The sequence below is a fragment of the Schistocerca nitens genome, chromosome 4 (genome assembly GCF_023898315.1).
Source record: "Schistocerca nitens isolate TAMUIC-IGC-003100 chromosome 4, iqSchNite1.1, whole genome shotgun sequence".
Lineage (NCBI taxonomy): Eukaryota > Metazoa > Arthropoda > Insecta > Orthoptera > Acrididae > Schistocerca > Schistocerca nitens.
Window position 1 is genome coordinate 945,636,523 of NC_064617.1, and position 20,914 is coordinate 945,657,436.

The following is a 20,914-nucleotide window of genomic DNA, read 5'->3' on the forward strand; positions in this document are numbered from 1 at the left end:
ATCGATATCTTTGTCACCCTGCGTCACAGGCTTTGTAGGAAAAGTGCAAACTGAAAGCAAAGAAACTACAGAATTTATGTGCTGAATTCTTACAGATCCTTGGTAAGATCTCTTTCTTTCGTGGACTTTCTTATTCTTCACCCTTCTAATTTTTGACAAATTCATAGTACCGTATATCCTTCAGCATCCCTGCTACAAGGTCCTTGCAACTAAGACATTGTCTCAAAAAGCGGTATTCTTGTATTTAGTGACAAATGCTGTTCTAGTAGGACCATTTTGCATCAAATCACAGTCTCTGTAGGTACATCAACTACTCTGATAACACAAAATTTTAAATAGTGTTTTTCTATGAAGGTCTCTGTCACATTAGCTTCCCCCTTGCATCGATAATAAAACGGCGCTTTGTTATTTACAGTAACATTGCAACTGTTTCTGTTTCATTTTGGATAACTTTATCGTCGTGGTTCTGGCTTTTCAGAGATGAAAAATAGATGAACAACCGTCCAAAGGTACTTTCATGTGAAACTGTGTGGGTTTAAATCACATAGAGTCATGTAATGGGACGCAGTATCGATTCCATTCCGTTGTCAACGGTCTCTTCTGTAAGTCATCTACATGATCCAGTGCAGCTGTACAGCTAATTACAGTAGAAGACTACCTGATCCGCTGAAACCGAGACTGTTTCGAAAATGACAATTTATTTGTGAAAGACAGGCAGGTCCATAACGCATTCCTCGCGCTGTTCTAGAAACTCCACTGTTACAACACACCACGGTGAACCGCACTCACCAGGCACTTCATGTTGGTGGTAGAGGTTTCTAGACTGCGTCTGCTGCTGTTGCTGCGGCTGCTGCTCCTGCTGGACTGTGCCGACGTCTGCAGATGACCCGTATATATACCCAGGAGGTCGGCGGCAGAGGCTCGTGAAAGTAGTGCAGCCGACCTTCCGCTGGTCGGCCATAACCACTGAATGACGCCCAAGCCGGTAGTTGCGTTGTCGCATTCCTGGTGTGCCACACAGCTTCATATACCGTACACACGTTTATACCCTTATTCACTACACATGAGAGGCTCAAAAATATACTATGAAACCCCAAGCGTCTGTCTTATCTTTGATATCAGTCGTTAATAGTAATTCAAGCACTTGGTGCAGCACTTTCGGCCAGTATTCAGCTGCTAATAGTTTCAGCTATTGTACAGGACGAGCTAAGATGCTGCCTGATCGTGGGGTTCTGTTTCACATCCTGAGCATCCCCTGAAAAAATTGACTGACGTGTCACTGATGAAGGACTAAATAAACGGATGAGGAAAGAAGTCTAACAAAGACCTTTATCAGATGAATGAGTACAATGGATAAAAAACGAAATTCGAGACGAGGTGATCACATTGACCAAGAACAAACTGAAAATGCTACAGACGTCGTTAGTAACAAGGCAAGTGTAACTCACTGTTGTTGGTGATTTTCTGAAGATTAAAAAACATACAGTTTTTATCACGAGAATTTCCAACATTAGGAAAAACTATTTCGATTTACAGTAACTAAAAACATATGAATTATTGAATACGAAGAACATTTCTTGGAAATAAAACGAATCAAGTATCAGAAATACCACTGCCACGGCAGTATGAATAAGAAAAATACCGTAAACAAAGAGCAGCTAGCATAGCAAAATGCAAATGAGCTTTGTGGCTCAAGTGACTTGTTCGGATAGTGACGTGTGTTACGGTTCCGCTGCCGGGATTCTTCATTATTCCTGTTGAAATTATAAAGCCCAAACCAAATTTAACTATATAAATATTGCCACACAACTATACCAGCCTTGCTTTTCATCAAAACTCCCAAATTTCCTACATAAACCGGGTCACAAGCTTTTAGCTTATCCTTGCCGTTTTAGTCTATCAGTAATTTATCGATTCATCATCATCACCACCATGAATTATGTCTCATTTGGGGAATATTTTAATATCCGATTACATCTTCTTGATTTCTACTCTGGATAGTTTATGTAGTTAACGAGTTGTTTTGACAGATACAAAGGATAGAATAAGATTAGAAAACAGTGCAGAAAACTAAAGAAAGAAAGAGCACTGCAACAACTTGGAGTCCTATGCACGCAACTGCACATATTCACTAGAGGGTAGTGAACGCCCTGGGGATTCCTTTCTCATGAATGATCGCTTCTCTACTATGTCACCTGGGTTACACATTTCGTGGTGCTTATCACAATATTTAGTTCCTCCCGACAGTAGTGAGGTTACCGTTTACCAATATCCATCACTCTGTTCAAGATATCCCGTAGTACCACATATCAACGTACATCTCTTCTGATAATGCATATTCTCTACCAACACTTAACCAATATTACTTCTTTTCCATATGATGACTGTCTTTTATGATTTGCTAATCATTTCCTCACCATATTTATTCAAACTTTGCTTAGACCTCCTACCACAGTTTGGATATGTCCGCCAAACTTTCATTGTATCACTCTCTATCTATCGTCGAACCAGCACACATTCAATAATTCTGTGGTAAGTTCCTTAAAATATTTGTACCTCTCTGGAGTACATGCCACTTTTAAGCTAACACAACCTCTTCTAAACTTATTCTTTTTAAGCAGTCACATGTAACTGGACTCCTCACGGTTTTAATTACAAAATCTGAATTTACTTCTACACTGAGATCAACAGCTATGTTGTCAGGGTTATTACTTATCTGTACCTGCATTACTTAAGACACTAAATTATTTTTGACCCCAACCCTCTCTTGTTCTTCGAATTATACAGGATGAGTCACCTAATATTTCCGCTGGATATATTTCGTAAACCACATCAAATACTGACGAATCGATTCCACAGACCGAACGTGAGGAGAGGGGCTAGTGTAATTGGTTAATACAAACCATACAAAAATGCACGGAAGTATGTTTTTTAACACAAACCTACGTTTTTTTAAATGGAACCCCGTTAGTTTTGTTAGCACATCTGAACATATAAACAAATACGTAGTCAGTGCCGTTTGTTTCATTGTAAAATGTTAATTACATCCGGAGATATTGTAACCTAAAGTTGACGCTTGAGTACCACTCCTCCGCTGTTCGATCGTGTGTATCGGAGAGCACCGAATTATGTAGGGATCCAAAGGGAACAGTGATGGACATTAGGTACAGAAGAAACTGAAACAGCACATTACGTCCACATGCTAACACCTTTTTATTGGTCTTTTACACTGACGCAAAAGTACATTACCGTGAGGGGTGAGGTACACGTACACACGTGGTTTCCGTTTTCAATTACGGGGTGGAATAGAGTGTGTTCCGACATGTCAGGCCAATAGATGTTCAATGTGATGGCCATCATTTGCTGCACACAATTGCAATCTCTGGTGTAATGAACGTCGTACACGCCGCAGTACATCTGGTGTAATGTCGCCGCAGGCTGCCGCAATACGTTGTTTCATATCCTCTGGGGTTGTAGGCACATCACGGTACACATTCTCCTTTAACGTACCCCACAGAAAGAAGTCCAGAGGTGTAAGATCAGGAGAACGGGCTGGCCAATTTATGCGTCCTCCACGTCCTACGAAACGCCCGTCGAACATCCTGTCAAGGGTCAGCCTAGTGTTAATTGCGGAATGTACAGGTGCACCATCATGCTGATACCACATAAGTCGACGCGTTTCCAGTGGGACATTTTCGAGCAACATTGGCAGATCATTCTGTTGAAACGTGATGTATGTTGCAGCTGTTTGGGCCCCTGCAATGAATTGAGGACCAATGAGGTGGTCGCCAATGATTCCGCACCATACATTTACAGTACACGGTCGCTGTCGCTCTACCTGTCTGAGCCAGCGAGGATTGTCCACGCACCAGTAATGCATGTTCCGTAGATTCACTGCCCCGTGGTTTGTGAAACCCGCTTCATCGGTAAACAGGTAGAACTGCAACGCATTCTCTGTTAATGCCCATTGACAGAATTGCACTCGATGATTAAAGTCTATCACCATGTAATTGCTGATGTGGCGACACATGAAAGGGTGAAAGCGGAGACGATGCAGTATGCGCATGACACTACTTTGACTCAGTCCACCGGCTCTCGCAATGTCCCGTGTACTCATGTGTGGGTTCATGGCAACAGCAGCTAACACACCAACTGCACCCGCTTCTCCTGTGACGGGCCTGTTACGGACCCGTTTGCGTGCTACGACCATACCTATTGCATACAGTTGGCGGTAGATGTTTTGCAATGTGCGGCACGTTGGATGCTCTCTGTCCGGGTACCGTTCTGCATACACCCAGCTGGCTTCAGCTGCATTTCGTCGACACTCGCCATAGATGAGTATCATCTCCGCCTTTTCAGAGTTCGAATACACCATGGTCACAGTTCCTACAACACTACACTATCACAGACGTCTGGTAACACGGTGTACTACAGTTGGTCTGCGTGCGGAGACGAATGCAGAATAACAATAGCAGCAAGCGCTACATGCGGACACGGTGACAGCTAGACCAAACCACAACAGTGCACTGCAGCCACACTCGTAAACACGGTCGTCATCGTAAACATGTCCCTGCAGATGCTGCTCGCCGACCGTGGCCCGTGTTTGTTACAACACCCAACTGAACGTCGAAGGTTTCAAGCGTCAACTTCAGGTTACAATATCTCCGGATGTAATTAGCATTCTAGAATGCAACAAAAGGCACTAATTATGTGTTTGTTTATATGTTCAGATTTGCTAACAAAACTAACGGGGTTCCATTTAAAAAAACGTAGGTTTGTGTTAAAAAACATACTTCCGTGCATTTTTGTATGGTTTGTATTAAATAATTAGACTAGCCCCTCTCCTCACGATCGGTCTGCGGAACCGGTTCGTCAGTATTTGATGTGATTTACGAAACATATCCAGCGGTGACGTTAGGTGACTTACCCTGTATATTAATATCTTCAGCTGCTGACGGGCTGTGATATATATCAACGGAGACAGGTGAAAATGTGTGCCCTCGCAGGGAGTCGAACCTGGGATCTCCTGCTTACATGACAGACGTTCTATCGATATTTTTTTTACCAGGAACTGGGTAAATGAACAAAATATCTTTACTGGTCCAAGCTTAAATACAACAGAAATGCCATCCTTTCGGAGGAAATAACATGAGACATTATACTCGAACAAGGCGAGCAATTTTTTTTTTAAATTAACAAGGTGTAGGAAAGAAATAATAATAATACTAATGTAAGCTAAGAGGTGTGAAGCAATAGACAGTAGAGTTGGTGGAGTCACCAGCGTACTCTGGTATAGTGCATAAAAGAAAGGAGGCACGTGTCCGTGCGCCTACTCCACTTTGGGTGACAATATAGAAAGTAGTGTGAAGAGTCTCAGATGTCAGCAAGGGAGGGGAGGGGGCGGGGGGGGGGAGTGCAGTCGGCGTGTGGCACCAACCAACTTAGCGGGGGTGACGTAAATATCGCGTGTAGGTAATTGGCGAAGGAGGCGCGGTAGCGCGGTCGGTGCTCAACTTCACTGTGGGCGGTTTGTAAGTACTGCCAGAAATCAAAACGTGATTTTTCTCCAATATTATACATGTAGGTCATCATCCATCCGTTGATCCATAAAATCGCATGATTTTTGGTGGCGGGGAAATAAGTATCCTCAGGATGGATTAAAGTCCAGAGGTCAATTGAATTCGGCGGAACGTGGAGGTAACAGGCAACGAACTGTCGGGCAAGTTTCCAGACGTCACTGGTGGCAGCACAAGTCAGTTGATGGACATTGTCATCCACGAGGTGGCAAATGGAACAAAGTGGAGAGTCAGTTAGTTCGATGGCTTGAAGCCATTGATTTGTGGTGAATTTTCCACTTACGACGTGGTACCATGTTGCCCGTACGTTGGAGGGAAGAAAAGGCTGGTGGATATGACGCCAAACCGTGGGCCACCGCTTGGACGGATGTCTGAGTCCGATACTGTTGCTGGATATGTAACGAAGTAACGAGGAGCAAAAATCTTTAGATCGTGGAGAACGTTTGGTCGGTAAGTGTGTGTGTGTGAGCGTAACTGAACTCGATGATGAAATCAGAAATGTGCTTCAGATGGTACTTGATGTGTCCGACTGGTACTGGTGGTGTTATGGTCGCGGGCACAAGAATTTCCAGCAAGCTGCGCGTAAGGGAGTTGCCCCCGTGCCACTGCTTGTGTTTGGTGGACATGTACAAGGACGCCGCTCGGAGACGCACATTGACAAGGCCGAGGCCTTCCGCTCGCGGGGGAGGGGTGAGCGTTTCGTAGCGGACCTTAAAGAGCGTACCGGCCGTATGAAAGTATCCGAAAGCAGCCTGAAGGCTGCGTCCAATAGTTGATGGCAGCGGGAGGACCTGTGCGATGTGGACCATTCTGGACGCCACATGTTGATTGAGGTACTGGACACGTTGTAAAGAATCGAGTCGACGGAGGAGACTTTGTCGCACTGCCGTGCGTATAATTTGGAATCTACGCCGAAAATTGTTGGCAGCGGAGCGGCTCACGGTGGAGGTGCAAATGATACCGAAGTATCGTGGTTTTTGTACACACGGGAGAGGTGCTAATTCGTCGTGTGAGAGGCCGCGTCCAATGGACATCGCGGATTTAGCCACATTCATGTTACGGCCCGGTGCAGTTCCGTACGTTGATATCAAATCAAGTACCGTTTGTGTTTCATTCCATAAGCGGGCCGAGAGGAGGAGGTCGTCCGCATAGGCACGTCATCGTAAGCTGTGCTGTCGCAAAGTGACACCAGAAAGGTGGATCATCAGACCCCTGATGAGTAGCTGCAGCTTTATGGCATGGAGTAGGGTCGAAAGTGGGCAGCCTTGCCTTGCGGAACGCCGGATCGCCACTGGTCCTGTCATATGGCCATTAACCTGAATCAGCGATTCGGCGGTGCCGTACAGGGGCGGGATGACATCGATATAGGCTGGTGGAAAACCCAATCGACTCATCACTGGGAACTGCTGCACCTTCTAGAATGCGCAGTCAAAATCAATGGCAACCACCGCGGTGCGGAGTCTGCACGCCGCTGCCAGTGCTATTAAATCACGACATTGTCCTGTGGCCGTTTGTATATTAACTGACAAGGGAACCTCCCCATCGCACCCCCCTCAGATTTAGTTATAAGTTGGCACAGTGGATAGGCCTTGAAAAACTGAACACAGATCAATCGAGAAAGCAGGAAGAAGTTGTGTGGAACTATGAAAAAAATAAGCAAAATATACAAACTGAGTAGTCCATGCGCAGGATAGGCAACATCAAGGATACTGTGAGCTGAGGACCTCCGTGGTCCCGTGGTTAGCGTGAGCACTTCTGGAGCGAGAAGTCTTTGGTTCAAGTCTACCCTCGAGTGAAGAGTTTAATTTTTTGTTTTCAGACAATTATCAAAGTTCAGGCACTCACACATAATCAATTTCGCTCTCCAAAATTCCAGGACAGATCTTCTTGGATATATGCAGGATTCGACGGTCTACACACGGAATAATCTGAAAACGTTAAAAACATATGTTTTGACAGAGCACAGGGAAAACTGTACGACTGTGAAACTGTTGCATTCATTTGTTGCAGTTTATGTGACAAACTCTTACGTTTTCATCACTTTTTTGAGTGATTGTCACATCCACAAGAAAACCTAAATCGGGCAAGGTAGAAGAATCTCTTTATGCATTCGCCAAGTGTACAAGTTAGGTGGGTTGACAACATATTCCTGTAATGTGACGCACATGCCGGCACCAATGTCGTATAGAATATATCAGACGTGTTTTCCTATGGAGGAATCTGTTGAACTATGACCTTGCGACCAAATGTTTTCGGTTCCCATTGGAGAGGCACGTCCTTTCGTCTATTAATCGCACGGTTTTGCGGTGCGGTCGCTAAACACAGACACTAAACTTATTACAATGAACAGAGACGTCAATGAATGAACGGACAGATCATAACTTTGCGAAAATAAAGAAATTAAAATTTTCTCTTGAGGGAAAACTTGAACCAAGGACCTCTCGTCCCGCAGGTGCTCACGCTAACCACGGAACCACGGCGCTCCTGAGCTCAGTGTCACCTTCATGTTGCCTATCCTGCGCATGGACTACTCAGTTTGTATATTTTGCTTTTTTTTTCATAGTTCCACACAACTTCTTCCTGTTTTCTCGATTGATCTGTGTTCAGTTTTTCAAGGCCTATCCACTGTGCCAACTTATAACTAAATCTGAGGGGGCTGCGATGGGGAGGTTACCTTGTGAGCCTCCTGGAGTTGTCTGTTCCGAGGTTAGAACGCTAGGCAGGACTTTGCGGCATCGCGTCACCAGCAGGCGTGTAAAGATTTTATAGTCTGCGTTAAGCAGAGTCAGTTGACGGTAATGTGCTGTCGTCACACCCGGTGTCGTTTTGAGGATGGGTATAATATTTCCCGTGACAGAGGACGGCGGTATGGCGTTCCCCATCGTCATAAGTTCATGAGGACGGCGGTATGGCGTTCCCCATCGTCATAAGTTCATGAAACACCGTCGTCTACCGTGACGCCATTAGTGCGAGGAAAGCGCGATAAAATTCTATCGGCAATCCGTCGACACCAGGTGACTTGTTCAGAGCACCTTTGTTAATTGCATCGTTGACTTCGCCACGCGTAACTGGCTGTATCAACTCGTCCGCTTCGTCACTGGCGGGGGTGCGACTTACGTGTGGTAACACAGATTCCGCAGCGTGGTTGTTGGTAGTCTCCTCCTGGTACATTGTGCGATAGTGGTCTACAAAGGCATTGACGATTTCGGCCTGGCAAGTAACTTGCTGGGCGTGACAGGTGTAGATCTCGATGATGAATCGTTGTGGTCGATGCTTCCTATGGGAGGTCATATGATGCATGGGGGGATGTTCTTGTTCCACCGAATCTTGACATCTCCCCCTGCTGTCTACTGCGTGTCAACGTTACAATTTGCGCCTTAATCCTGCTGTGTTCCCTCTAGGTGTTGGGGGTGCGCGGTTGGGTATCCAGGTCGCGGAGAACGGCGTAGAAATAGTTGGTAGTGTGCCGGAGCCACTTAGCTACTTCCTTGCCATACTGAATGAAGGTACGTGGAATGGCAGTTTTGGCACATTCTAGCCAGCAGGTCAAAGTCGTGTAGTACTTGCGTAAGCGCCGGTCACAGGTGGCCCGTGTCTCGCTAACACGTTGAAGACATTCGGGATCATGAAGGTAGGAGGTGTTTAGCTTCCACGGTTCACGACTGTACCAGACCACTTGCTGTGGGAGGAGAATGTTGCAGATGTAGGCACAGTGGTCCGAAAAGTTCTCTACCTTGGCTTACAGGTGTGAGTTCCCGAGAGACGTAAATCCTATCAAGGCGGCTTGGTAAGTATGTCCAGGCGCGTCGGCGTGCCGAACTTCCCAAGTGTCGCGGAGCAACAGATCTCGGACGAAAAGACGCAGCTATTGACAGGTGTTGTAGTGGGGCGCTTGATCCTTAGGGTGCAAGACACAATTGGCTGGCTCTGAGCACTATGGGACTTAACTTCTAAGGTCATCAGTCCCCTAGAACGTAGAACTACTTAAACCTAACTAACCTAAGGACATCACACACATCCATGCCCGAGGCAGGATTCGAACCGGCGACCGTAGCGGCCGCGCGGTTCCAGACTGTAGCGCCTTTAACCGCCTCGCCACCCCGGCCGGCAAAGACACAATTAAAATCCCCCCCCCCCCCCCCCCAACAGCAAGTAATGGCCGTAGCGTCCAAGAAACAAAGAGGCAATTTCTTCTGAGTAGAAGAGTGCCCTGTCGCGTCTGCGTGTGGAGCCTGACGGAGCGTAAATGTTGACAATACGCGTACCTACGACGGTGACGGCGAAGCCTCTAGCGGATGGAAGGTATATGGTATCGGCCACTGGAATGCCTTCTATGGCGTAGATGGCTACGCTGCGTCCCAGGTGGTCACCCCAAGGATAAGTGTTAAATCGCGCGACGTCTGAAAGTGTGGCCAAGTGTACTTCCTGTAGTAGTGCGATGTTGACGTCCAACGGCCATATCATCTCTCGAAGGACTTGAAGTTTCACGGTGGTCCGAAAAGTTCTGCTCGGTAGGTTTGGAGCCGTACACCGCCGTGGAGGGGAAATCCACCAGCGGAGGATGAAGAGGGGCGAGGCAACTACGAGTCGTGCCGTACGCCACCTGACGGCATTGTTAGCGGCTTAACGAGGCTTCCGTCTGGGGTAACTCTGTCCCCAGCGTGTGGTCCGGGCCTTCGTCGACGTCGTCACTCCACGCCATTGAAGGCGCTGTTGCTGTGGTGATCGTACGTTTCACTTTGGTCGTGGGGCGGAGGACGTCTCAGCGGCAGTCACAACGGTGGAGTCCATTGGTTCAGGAGCACCTGGGCGAGCCAGTAGAATAGGCATCGACACAGCCACAGTCGGCGTCTTGTCGGTCGGCCTCTGGAGCACCAGGGGGAGGTGATCCGTCTCGTTCCGAGACCGTACAGCGCCTACTCTTGCGCCTCTTAGGTGAACGTTGTTTGCGGGTTCGTCCCTCTGTGTCGCATACCGGAAGGGAGGCGTGGCGCTTTGGGAGGAAGGCCGTCGCGGGAACGTCACGTGAAGGGCGTCCGTATGATCGCGCTTGTGGGGATCGGAAGTCGTCGCTGTTGGTAGTGGCGCCGGAGTAGCGTCAGGCTGTGAGCGAGGCGTTTCGACCCGCGGCGTTATCCGTAGCAGCAGGAAGGGTCACCGGTACATGGTACGAATGGTGGCGGCCGGTGGTAAGAGAAGAGACCTCTGATGCGTAGGTGATCAGTAAAACCGTCGTCTGAGACGGAGGTGCCACGGTTGCGTCTGGCAGTTGGGTGATTCGTCACTGAAGATACTCAGATCTGAGGTGGCCTTCTTTGTCGCACCCGGAACAGGTCTCGGGTTGGTCGTCGTATGTGACGACCGCGCGGCACCCGCTAATTTGCAGGTAAGATGGCACGCGGCGATGGAGATCGATGGTGATCTGTCGTACACCGTTAACAATGGGGTACATTTGGAATTGCGTCCAGCGTTCGGCAGTGTGACCGTGTACAGTGCCATAGGGACGGAAAGCCGCGATAACTTCTTCCGCCGGGAGCTCCAACGGGAGTTCGAAAACTCGTCTGGTGCGCATTCCCAAGCGTGCATGGTCGATAGTGACAGCACTGACATTTCAGTTGGCATGGCAAAAACGTAGTCCGTGTTTGGTGTCACGAAGTATTCTTTCACACTCCGCGTCATTGACGACTTTGATGTACACCGTACTGATTAATATGGACAAATGGATGCCCAAGATGTTGGAAGCTCGGATCTTAGCAATGTCACGTAGGAAGCGTTCTATTTCCAAGGCTTTTGGTCGTGCCTAATCATTGCAGAAGGTGAATCGTAGTGTCGATTTTCTAAAAACGGTTGGCCGTGGTTCTAGTACAAGTAAGCGACACGTGACGGCCGCTGAAATGTAAACAACAGGGAGCGCGCGTGCTCCGCAGGCGGAAAACAAACACGTCCGCACAGCACAGCGGCGAATGCAGGACTGACTGAGCCACCGACCGCACAGAGGATAGTGCGACTGCAGGGACTATCTCGCACACGCCTCCCGCGAGAGCCACATTCTCTCCATTCGTAGTGTCGCTAGCCAACACACTCATTACTCGTGGAAGACTTTTTTACCATGTCCCATAAGAGTTTGGGTAATATGTGTGCATCTGCACAGAAGAGAAAGGTCATAGCCGGTACTGCCATAACTGTGCTATCCCCTTCCACTTTCGTCCACTTTAGATATTTCGTCAGGTCGTGACTTGTGTACATAATTTCATTGTAATTCGGTACCGTGGTACCAGTGTGCTATCGAGAAGGGATGGACAAACTGTGTTATTTTAGTTTTCAATGATCATCCCTCATTGAACCTCAAAATGGTTCAAATGGCTCTGAGCACTATGGGACTCAACATCTGAGGTCATCAGACCCCTAGAACTTAGAACAACTTAAACCTAACTAACACACATCCATGCCCGGGGCAGGATTCGAACCTGCGTCCGTAGCGGTCGCGCGGTTCCAGACTGAAACGTCTAGAACCGTTCTGCCACTCCGGCCGGCCATTGAACCTCAAGTGCCCTCATTTTTTTCAGCGATTATGTTTATGTGATTCACTTTGGTTTTCTTCTCATGGGTGGTTTGATGTTGAATGGCATGGAATGTGTCGCCTCCTCATATGTTAGAGGAAGCTTTCATAAAGCTGCCTGTGCAGTCCCAGGCTGTAGTTAAGTTGAACTTTCATCCATGGATAGTAAACCAGGAATGAGGGGTCAACGATGTGTACAATTGTACGGGTGTGGTAGGTCAGGGTTGGTAGGAAATCCACTCCCCCGCCACTTATCGAAGGTGGACTGGTCGTTGGTGTCACTGTGTTTGGCACTGGGACGCTGGCATTCCAGTTGGCTTCAGTATGTGCTGTACAAATTTTGCTGACGACGATGGTATTTCAGATGGAATATTTAGATTGAATTACGCAGTAATTCATTCCTCTTTAGGAAGGACTATGAGTAAATGAGGTTTTGGTAAGTGAGTTTTCAAGTATCAGATTGGCCATCTTTTGATTGCATTTACTTAGAAGTTTAAATTCTTTACACCGTCGAGGGAGCCTAGTCCTCAGTATACGACAAAAAGGGGTTTTTAACACTGGGACATACAGACAGACAGAGAGACAGACACATAGACCACAGAGTGATCTTATAAGGGTTCCGTTTTTATTGACTGATGTACACAACCCTAAGAGTGCTGTATTACACCCGTAAACGAGTGACCACAAAACTGCTCTCAATGGAACGGGGCTTGTGTATGACGACGGCGTTAAGCATTACGATCCCTGTGTCCTGTCCACGAAATGGGGCTCTAGATCGGTTTGAAAGGGATGTAGGAATATAACAGTACGGGTCTCTTTGAGGAAACCTCCCGGTATTTGCTGTAAGTAATTTAGGGAAAAAATATCGATGTCAGTATTGCGACGATATGGACACCAATGGGAGTTGCGCACAAAATGGAAACATCATCCACATGGACCTGTTGTCACATGATAAATGGAACTCAGTTGCAGCCGTATTGGTTTCAAAAAGTGAACAAACTGAGTAGATGTTCCTTGGCTTTTCGAAGTTACTCCAAGCAAAGCACGGGATGATTCCCATTATAAAGCCATTGTCTCACACCCCTGTCAGACATCTGTAACCATGTTAATACCTACCTTTTTCCCCTACACTTTTGTACCACTTCATATTCATTATCTTTACGAAAGTGATCGACGGCCGAATAAAACTACTACTGCAACTTGTATACCCTAAACCGAGACCACGGTCGTAGCCACTGTACAACATCACCGGGAGCTCTGTGACAGCTCTGCAAACTTCCGAATTCCGGTATTCGGGCCTGGCTGTTCACTTCATGCAATGAGTTGTTTCACACAGAATAACCGTGATTACTAGACGCCTCACTTTATCGTTTGACTCAAAAGAAATGAGCAACACTGGTTTTTAAGACAGTTACGTACGGAACTACCGTGGTTAAAATGCACTCATCAAAATTATGTCATTTGCCGTATGTTTTCCTGAGCAGGTTTTGTTTCGATATATTTCCATAACATTTTTGGAAACCAAAGCAGGGGGACTGTTGTCCCTGGAAGACATCGTGTCTGGAGACATAAGATATTTCCTTGTTCTAGTGACTGATTTTAGAACCATACGAAGGAACGTGCTTTAGAGACAGCCTTAAGCAGAAGACGCAATATTACGTGCATGGCACTCCATGTGTTAAGTGCTGCACAATATAACAAAGCTATTTGAAGAAAAATGTTAATTCTTCAGTTACGGAGTTTTATGATGAGTAAAATCCTGCATGCTTTTGAAACTAGTTATGTAACCTTGCGGACTGTTAAACCATAGTTCGTCTTTCGTGCACGACCTTGTACCTTGAAACGGAAGATCTGTTACAACGGAACACGTGACATTTGCAAATGAACTGAGTTTCTTTACTATCTTAACGATTTTCACTGCCTTTAAAATAGATTTTTTTGTTCGTTGTCAGCGACTGGAATTACAATTTTTTTTTAATTTTTAATTGCTTCTTGATAATATGGTAGAAAGCCTATACTGCTGCCCGATATACCACGGATTCGGATACAGAGGAGTGTAAAGTAAGTGCTCCTAAATAAAATATAATTATGAATATTTTGCTCTCTCAGCACATTTCATAAACTTGAAAAAATCTTATTACAATCTGCATGTAGTCTTTCTGCAGTAAAATTTATGCGGCAACAACCAAGCCATTCAAACAACAACCGAAATAGATGGACGTAATTAAACTCAACCTTTGAGTTGTCTCAAAAGCATACCAGAATACCTGCTGGATAGAAAATTTGAATACAGGTCTCATTATAACACTGTGACGCTGTCAACAAAGTGATTATGCAACACTGCTTGGCAATAATCGAAATGAGTACAACCATTATGTAACTCATAAATTATTCATTAAACAATGAAACTAACTTATACATTCATTGTTTAGATTTCTGCGTGATTGTTATGATGTCACAGAAACCGAATGCAAATTCTGTGAGTGATAAACTAAAGAAGAATGGTGAAGAATGGTGAAACCAAAATGTTGTACCTGAAGGAAAAATCACGGCATGGGTGAAAGAAGAGAGTAAGTTTTAAAGTTTTGTTAACAGAATTGAAAGTGAAGTGGGAATGAACACAAAAAGGACTAAAGTAGGAGAAGGTATTTAACTCCACGAATGCATTTATAGACGGTTTTTAAAAGAGTGAAGTGAAGCTGTGTCACTTTCCAGGTCAATTATTAAGCCCAATCTGAATAATTTCAGTTTAATTTACATGACAATAAAGATTTTATAGCTTCCGACGGATCGTTTTCAAGGTGTAAATGTTGCCATGAAATTCGTCAAACGACCATTGAAGGAGGACCAGGGTCTTGCGACAGTGAATTTGCTTCACAGTTTGCTAAATTCTAAACAAGGTAATGGTAAATGAAAATTTAAATGATCATCAAGTATACAACTGTGATGAAACGGCGCTTTATTATCGATTGCATCAAACCAGAACTCTCGATACAGAAAGTAAGCAGATAAGAAGGGTTTTGAAAAGAATAAACACAGATATTTGTCCTCTTTGCCACATATAAATCATGCCGCCTTGTATAGGTAAAAGTCCGAAATATTTCAAGCATATAAACATGTCATCATTACAGTTCACTCACAGGCATTCAAAGAATGCTTGACATATGACATTTACACCAACTGGTTTCAAGAAGAGTTTGTTCCGTCAATGAGAAATCATTTTCGATCACTTAAGCTTCCACCGTCAAAAGAAATTTTAGTACGACTTGTGGTTACGAGGTAGCTTTTTCCGACTAATAACAGCATTCCGGGAACTTGAAGGACGTGTGCGTGTGAGAAGAGATTTCTTCGCAGTAGCATCGCACTACGGTGCCGCAGACCATAACGTGCTGATCACAGAAATTTGCTACCATTCAAAGAGCGAGAAACTTATTAGCAGTCCACATACATGGTTCTGGAAGGAACAGGTATTTTGGCAGTACATACCATATTACTTGCTATGTTCACGTACCACAGATTTAAAAAAAAATCTTCCAGTGTCAATGATACAGTATATGATTAACAGTTCTCTTATGCATGTGCCTTGTTGTCAACAGATATATTAGTGCTAAGAAAAGATACAGTCTTTTAGTCCCCGTCACAGACATCTACAGCTGCAGTCTTTCATGAGAAAGTAACAGGTATGGAAGAGACGTTTGTTAAAAGAAATCGTGGTGTACACCATGAGCTGCACGTAAAATATTTAATTACAGGATCAGCCATAGAACCAACCGTTGGAGGCATCTTATACGGAGGACAAACGAATAAACTTATATATACAAGTACTGACATTTACAACATTATAACATTTTGTATCCAAAAAAGGAGAAACACAAAGATAAATATTACGCATGGTCAGATCACAAGATGTTTGTCAAATTACAAAATCTCTGTGGTGTCAAAACTAATGGCAATTAGCAGACTTATAGCCCCGTTGTTATTTAAAACCTAATAATAACCATCTCTGTGTTACCACGATAGAATCCAACACCTGTCTCACCTCTGCAGGAAAAAGTCATGCGCATATGTGACAGCTGCCAAACGCTAAACGGTCACATTTGATGTTCACAGTGGACGTTACTGTCATGGAATGAAAATGTGGAATTGTTGATTGTGGCACAGAGTGTGTGTGAAATCTTATGGGACTCAACTTCGAAGGTCATCAGTCCCTAAGCTTACACACCACTTAACCTAAATTATCCTAAGGACAAATACACACACCCATGCCCGAGGGAGGACTCGAACCTCCGCCGGGACCAGCCGCACAGTCCATGACTGCAGCGCCCCAGACCGCTCGCCTAATTCCGCGCGGCAGGGGGCACGGAGTCTGTACTGCAATTCTCTTCTCATCTTTGATGTCATATTCAGGACTATGTGTCACGTGCACTCACTATATAAGTTTGTCGGGGCCAAGAGACTACATTACACGTCGTTTATTATGGTTCAAATGGCTCTGAGCACTATGGGACTTAACATCTGAGGTCATCAGTCCCCTAGAAGTTAGAACTAATTAAACCTAACTGACCTAAGGACATCACACACATCCACGCCCGAGGCAGGATTCTAACTTACGACTGTAGCTGTCGCGCGGTTCCAGACTGAAGCGCATAGAACCGCTCGGCCACAACGGCCGGTATTTTATTATGTCTAATGTCATTTCCAGAACCGTCTATGACATGCACTTACTGCATGACGAAGTATTATCGGTTAGCGTTTGACAGCTATAACATGTATGCAAATGACGTGTATACAGCAGAGGTGGTACAGATGTTGGATCCTGTTGTGCTCACAAAGACATGGTTACATATTTCTGTTTTCTGGATCCCCTTCAATTTCAACATCAAAGACATTTTATAACTGATACAGATGCACACAGTTTGTATGTACCCTTATATTTGCTTGTTATGTATGGAAAATGATATTATGTTGTGCTATACACTTGTTTGTTTGTCCTCTGTGTCAGATGCCACAGACAATGTCACTATACCAAAGTAGCAGTCTGGCAGCATGCAACTCATGGTGTACTAAAATACGTCATTTAGAAAATAACAGACTTCTAAGCTCTGGAACATCAAATGCACAAAATTTTCATACTGGAAAGGCATTTGCATTGGAAGAATGAAAACTTTAGGAGGCCTTACTGTAGCTAGTTTATGGTGTGAGTCTCAATGGACGGTAAAAATGAACAAAATGTTACCGTGCAAAAAATAATTTACTGCTCTTCACATTTTTGTACAGAAGTCACCGACTGTGAGTGGGATAAGGTGGACCATGTCTCACTGCTCAGCTTTGTTAGCCGTGGTAGGCGGCCTTGAGAGCAGCGAGAGCACCAGGACCGGCCAGCAGGCCTGGGGCGGCGACAGCCGCAGGGGCAGCGTAGGCAGGGGCGACGGCAGCCACAGCGGGGGCGGCGACGACAGCGGGGGCGGCGTAGGCGCCGTAGGCTGCGGCGGAGGCGGCGGCGAGGGCGGCGCCGTTGATGGCGGCGTCGCGGGCCCTCGTCTGCGCGACGGCGGCCAGGTGGGCGCCCCTGGCGGCGGCCACGTCAGGGGTGTCCAGGTTGTAGCCGCCGGGCCCGACGACGATGTTGGCCGGGCCGTAGGCGGCGAGGCCGGGGTGGATGCCGCCCACATAGACGGGAGCGGGCTGGACGGCGGCAGCGATGCCTGCGGCGTAGGCGGGGGCGGCGACGCCCGCCCCCAGGAAGCCGGGCTTGGCCAGTGCCACGGCCACGACAGCACTCAGGACGATCTGAAACCGAAAGATTGGTGCTTTACAATACTCTCTCAGTATTTTCATTCTTGCTGACATTCAGATCAATACTTTAAGCGCAACTCCCACGCTAAAAGCTATTCCGTGGATAACAACGCAACTTCGAAATCAATATGAGCGTAAGTTGTTTCCTTTTACGGAAGGATAAAAGTGATTTGAAAAACCTGATGGCAGCTTATTAAAGTGGGGAACGTGCTTTTGTGTGCTGCATGTTGCTGAGTTCCTGGTTTGCGATGAATAAACGTTATCATAATTGCTATGCTACTGCCGTATGAGGGGAAGGCTGCAGCTATAGTGAATGATGAATACTGTTCACGTAACACGTATAATATTTTTATAAGGCAATATCTGTAACTAGTCCAACTGTCCATAGTCTCTGCATAGCAGTAAATTATTAGCAAACAATACGCTGCTGTTAAGTGTTGTTTGCAAACTTAGATCCTCCACCTTAGTTGAGTAGTCAGCGTGTCTTACTGCCATGCAATGTGCCAGGGTTGGATTACTGGCAGGGTAGGAGGTTTTCTATCATCGGGGACTAGGTGTTATGTTGTCCTCATCAATACTGCATCAACAACTACAAGCAAGTCGCACAGTGTGGCGTCAACTGAAAAGACTTGGTCCTGGTTGGCCGAACTTCCCGCAGGTGGAGACTCCTGGCAATCCGCGTCATATGATCATTCCATTTTCGTTTGAAAACTTCATGCGAATTGCAGACAATAAAATGAGGCTAAGTAAATGGAGAGAAAATTGCTGTAGCTATGGACATTATCGATCTCTTACAACATTCAGTGGCAAGCCTTGTAAGAAAAGTACAAGCTGATAGAAAGCAGCCTATATACTAGATATGCTGAATCTTTAAAGATCCAGCATATGTCTTTTTTTCTTTCGTTGGGTTTTATTCTGATCTCTGTTACCTCACTAATTTGTCATACTTCCCAATTTCTTATTCTTCACTCGCCCACTCCCTGATAAACGCATATCATTCAGCACCGCAAGTTCACACAAAGTTCCAATGAAATGTTTGCTTCAAGGTGCAAAAAATTATATCCCTGCAGTTAAAGACTACCACTGTTGTAGTAGCAACATTTTTCGGGAAATCACATCTGTGAAGGTAAGTATCTGCTCTGATAACATAAAACCTTTTTGTAGTTTTGGATTTTCGGAGATGAAGAAGAAGAGAACAGCCGTCCATGGATTCTGTTTCCAGAATGAGATTTTTCACTCTGCAGCGGAGTGTGCGCTGATATGAAACTTCCTGGCAGATTAAAACTGTGTGCCCGACCGAGACTCGAACTCGGGGCCTTTGCCTTTCGCGGGCAAAGGTCCCGAGTTCGAGTCTCTGTCGGGCACACAGTTTTAATCTGCCAGGAAGTTTCATATCAGCGCACAATCCGCTGCAGAGTGAAAATCTCATTCTGGAAACATCCCCCATGCTGTGGCTGAGACAAGTCTCTGCAGTATCCTTTCTTTCAGGAGTGATAGTTCTGCAAGGTTCACAGGAGAGCTTCTGTAAATTTTGGAAGGTAGGAGACGAGGTATAGGCAGACGTAAAGCTGTGGGGACCGGGCGTGAGTCGTGCTTCGATAGATCAGATGGTAGAGCACTTGCCCGCGAAAGGCAAAGGTCTCGAGTTCGAGTCTAGGTCGGGCACACAGTTTTAATCTGCCAGGAAGTTTCATATCGGCTCACACTCCGCTGCAGAATGAAAATCTCATTCTGGAAATATCCCAGAGGCTGTGGCTAAGCCAAGTCTCCGCAGTATCCTTTCTTTCAGGAGTGCTAGTTCTGCAAGGTTCGCAGGAGAGCTTCTGTAAAGTTTGGAAGGTAGGGGACGAGGTATAGGCAGAAGTAAAGCTGTGAGGACCGGGCGTGAGTCGTGCTTCGGTAGCTCAGATGGTAGAGCAATTGCGCGCGAAAGGCAAAGGTCCCGAGTTCGAGTCTCGGTCGGGCACACAGGTTTAATCTGCCAGGAAGTTTCATGGATTCTGTTATTTCAACCTAGGCGGATTTACATCACAAAGAGTCACGTAACAGGACGCAGTATCGATTCAATTCCGTTGTCAACTCTCTCTTTTCTCAGTGCCCTGCACGATCGAGTGCAGCTGTACGCGGATTAACAGTGCAAGATCACTGAACCCATGAATACAGATTTTTTTTGTGAAAAATCGTTCAGGTCTTGAGCGTATTCCTAGACACTGCCCAGTGAACACCACTGTTGTGCTACCCCAAGGCGAATCGGACTCACCAGGAACTTCATGTTGGTGGTAAAGGTTTCTGGACTGGGTCTGCTGCTGTTGCTGCTGCTGCTGCTGCCGCTGGACTGTGCCGATGTCTGCAGATGACCCGTATATATACGCAGGAGGTCGCTGGCAGAGGTTCGTGAAAGTAGTGCAGCCGACCTTCCGCTGCTCGGCCTGGACCACTGAATGACACCCAGCAGGTAATTGCGCTAGCGTATTCCTGGTGTGCAAGGTAGCTTCCTTTATTGTACCGACGTTTATCTGTAACAACCCGTATGAGAGGCTCAAAAATATGTCATGAGACCCCAAGCGTCTCAGGTTTTGTATCAGTTGCTACCAGGAATTCAAGTACGTTGTGTTCCACTTTCGGCGAGTATTCATCTGCCAACAGTTTCTATTATTGTACGTTACTGTTCGACGGTGGGGTTCTGTTTCATGCACTCTATCTCTAACTGCACGAGCAGGCGTTCTTACCTGCGAGATGAACCGAAACGTTTAATTCGACGAAGTGCCAATCGATGAAGAACAAAATAAACAGACGAGGAAAGGAATATGTTTAAGACCCTTACCACATGAAGGGACTGGCTGGATGAAGTGGAAATTGCAACACTGGCTGTCAGCATTAACCAATGACGTAGTGAGCATGCTGAAAACTTCGGAAACAAAGTGACAACTATAATTAAATAGTATTGGTGATTTTTAAAACAAAAGTCAGGCTGACAAACTGC

The 20,914-nt window shown here is 45.9% G+C and overlaps 1 protein-coding gene across 8 annotated transcripts in view; it reads right to left on the reverse strand.

Moving 5' to 3' along the window:
- The window catches only part of LOC126253610 (cuticle protein 21.3-like), a 112,473-nt gene extending 92,217 nt beyond the window's left edge, over positions 1-20,256 (reverse strand). For 2 of the 8 annotated variants that reach the window (XM_049955068.1, XM_049955070.1), the window contains exon 1: positions 790-859. In XM_049955068.1, coding sequence (XP_049811025.1) covers positions 790-801 — 12 coding nt within the window. In that variant the 5' untranslated portion in view covers positions 802-859. Of the gene's footprint in view, positions 1-789; positions 860-17,694; positions 17,926-20,191 lie in introns of those variants that run through there. The other 6 variants (XM_049955064.1, XM_049955061.1, XM_049955074.1 and 3 more) reach the window with 4 other exon arrangements.
- Positions 20,257-20,914: the final 658 nt, after the last annotated feature.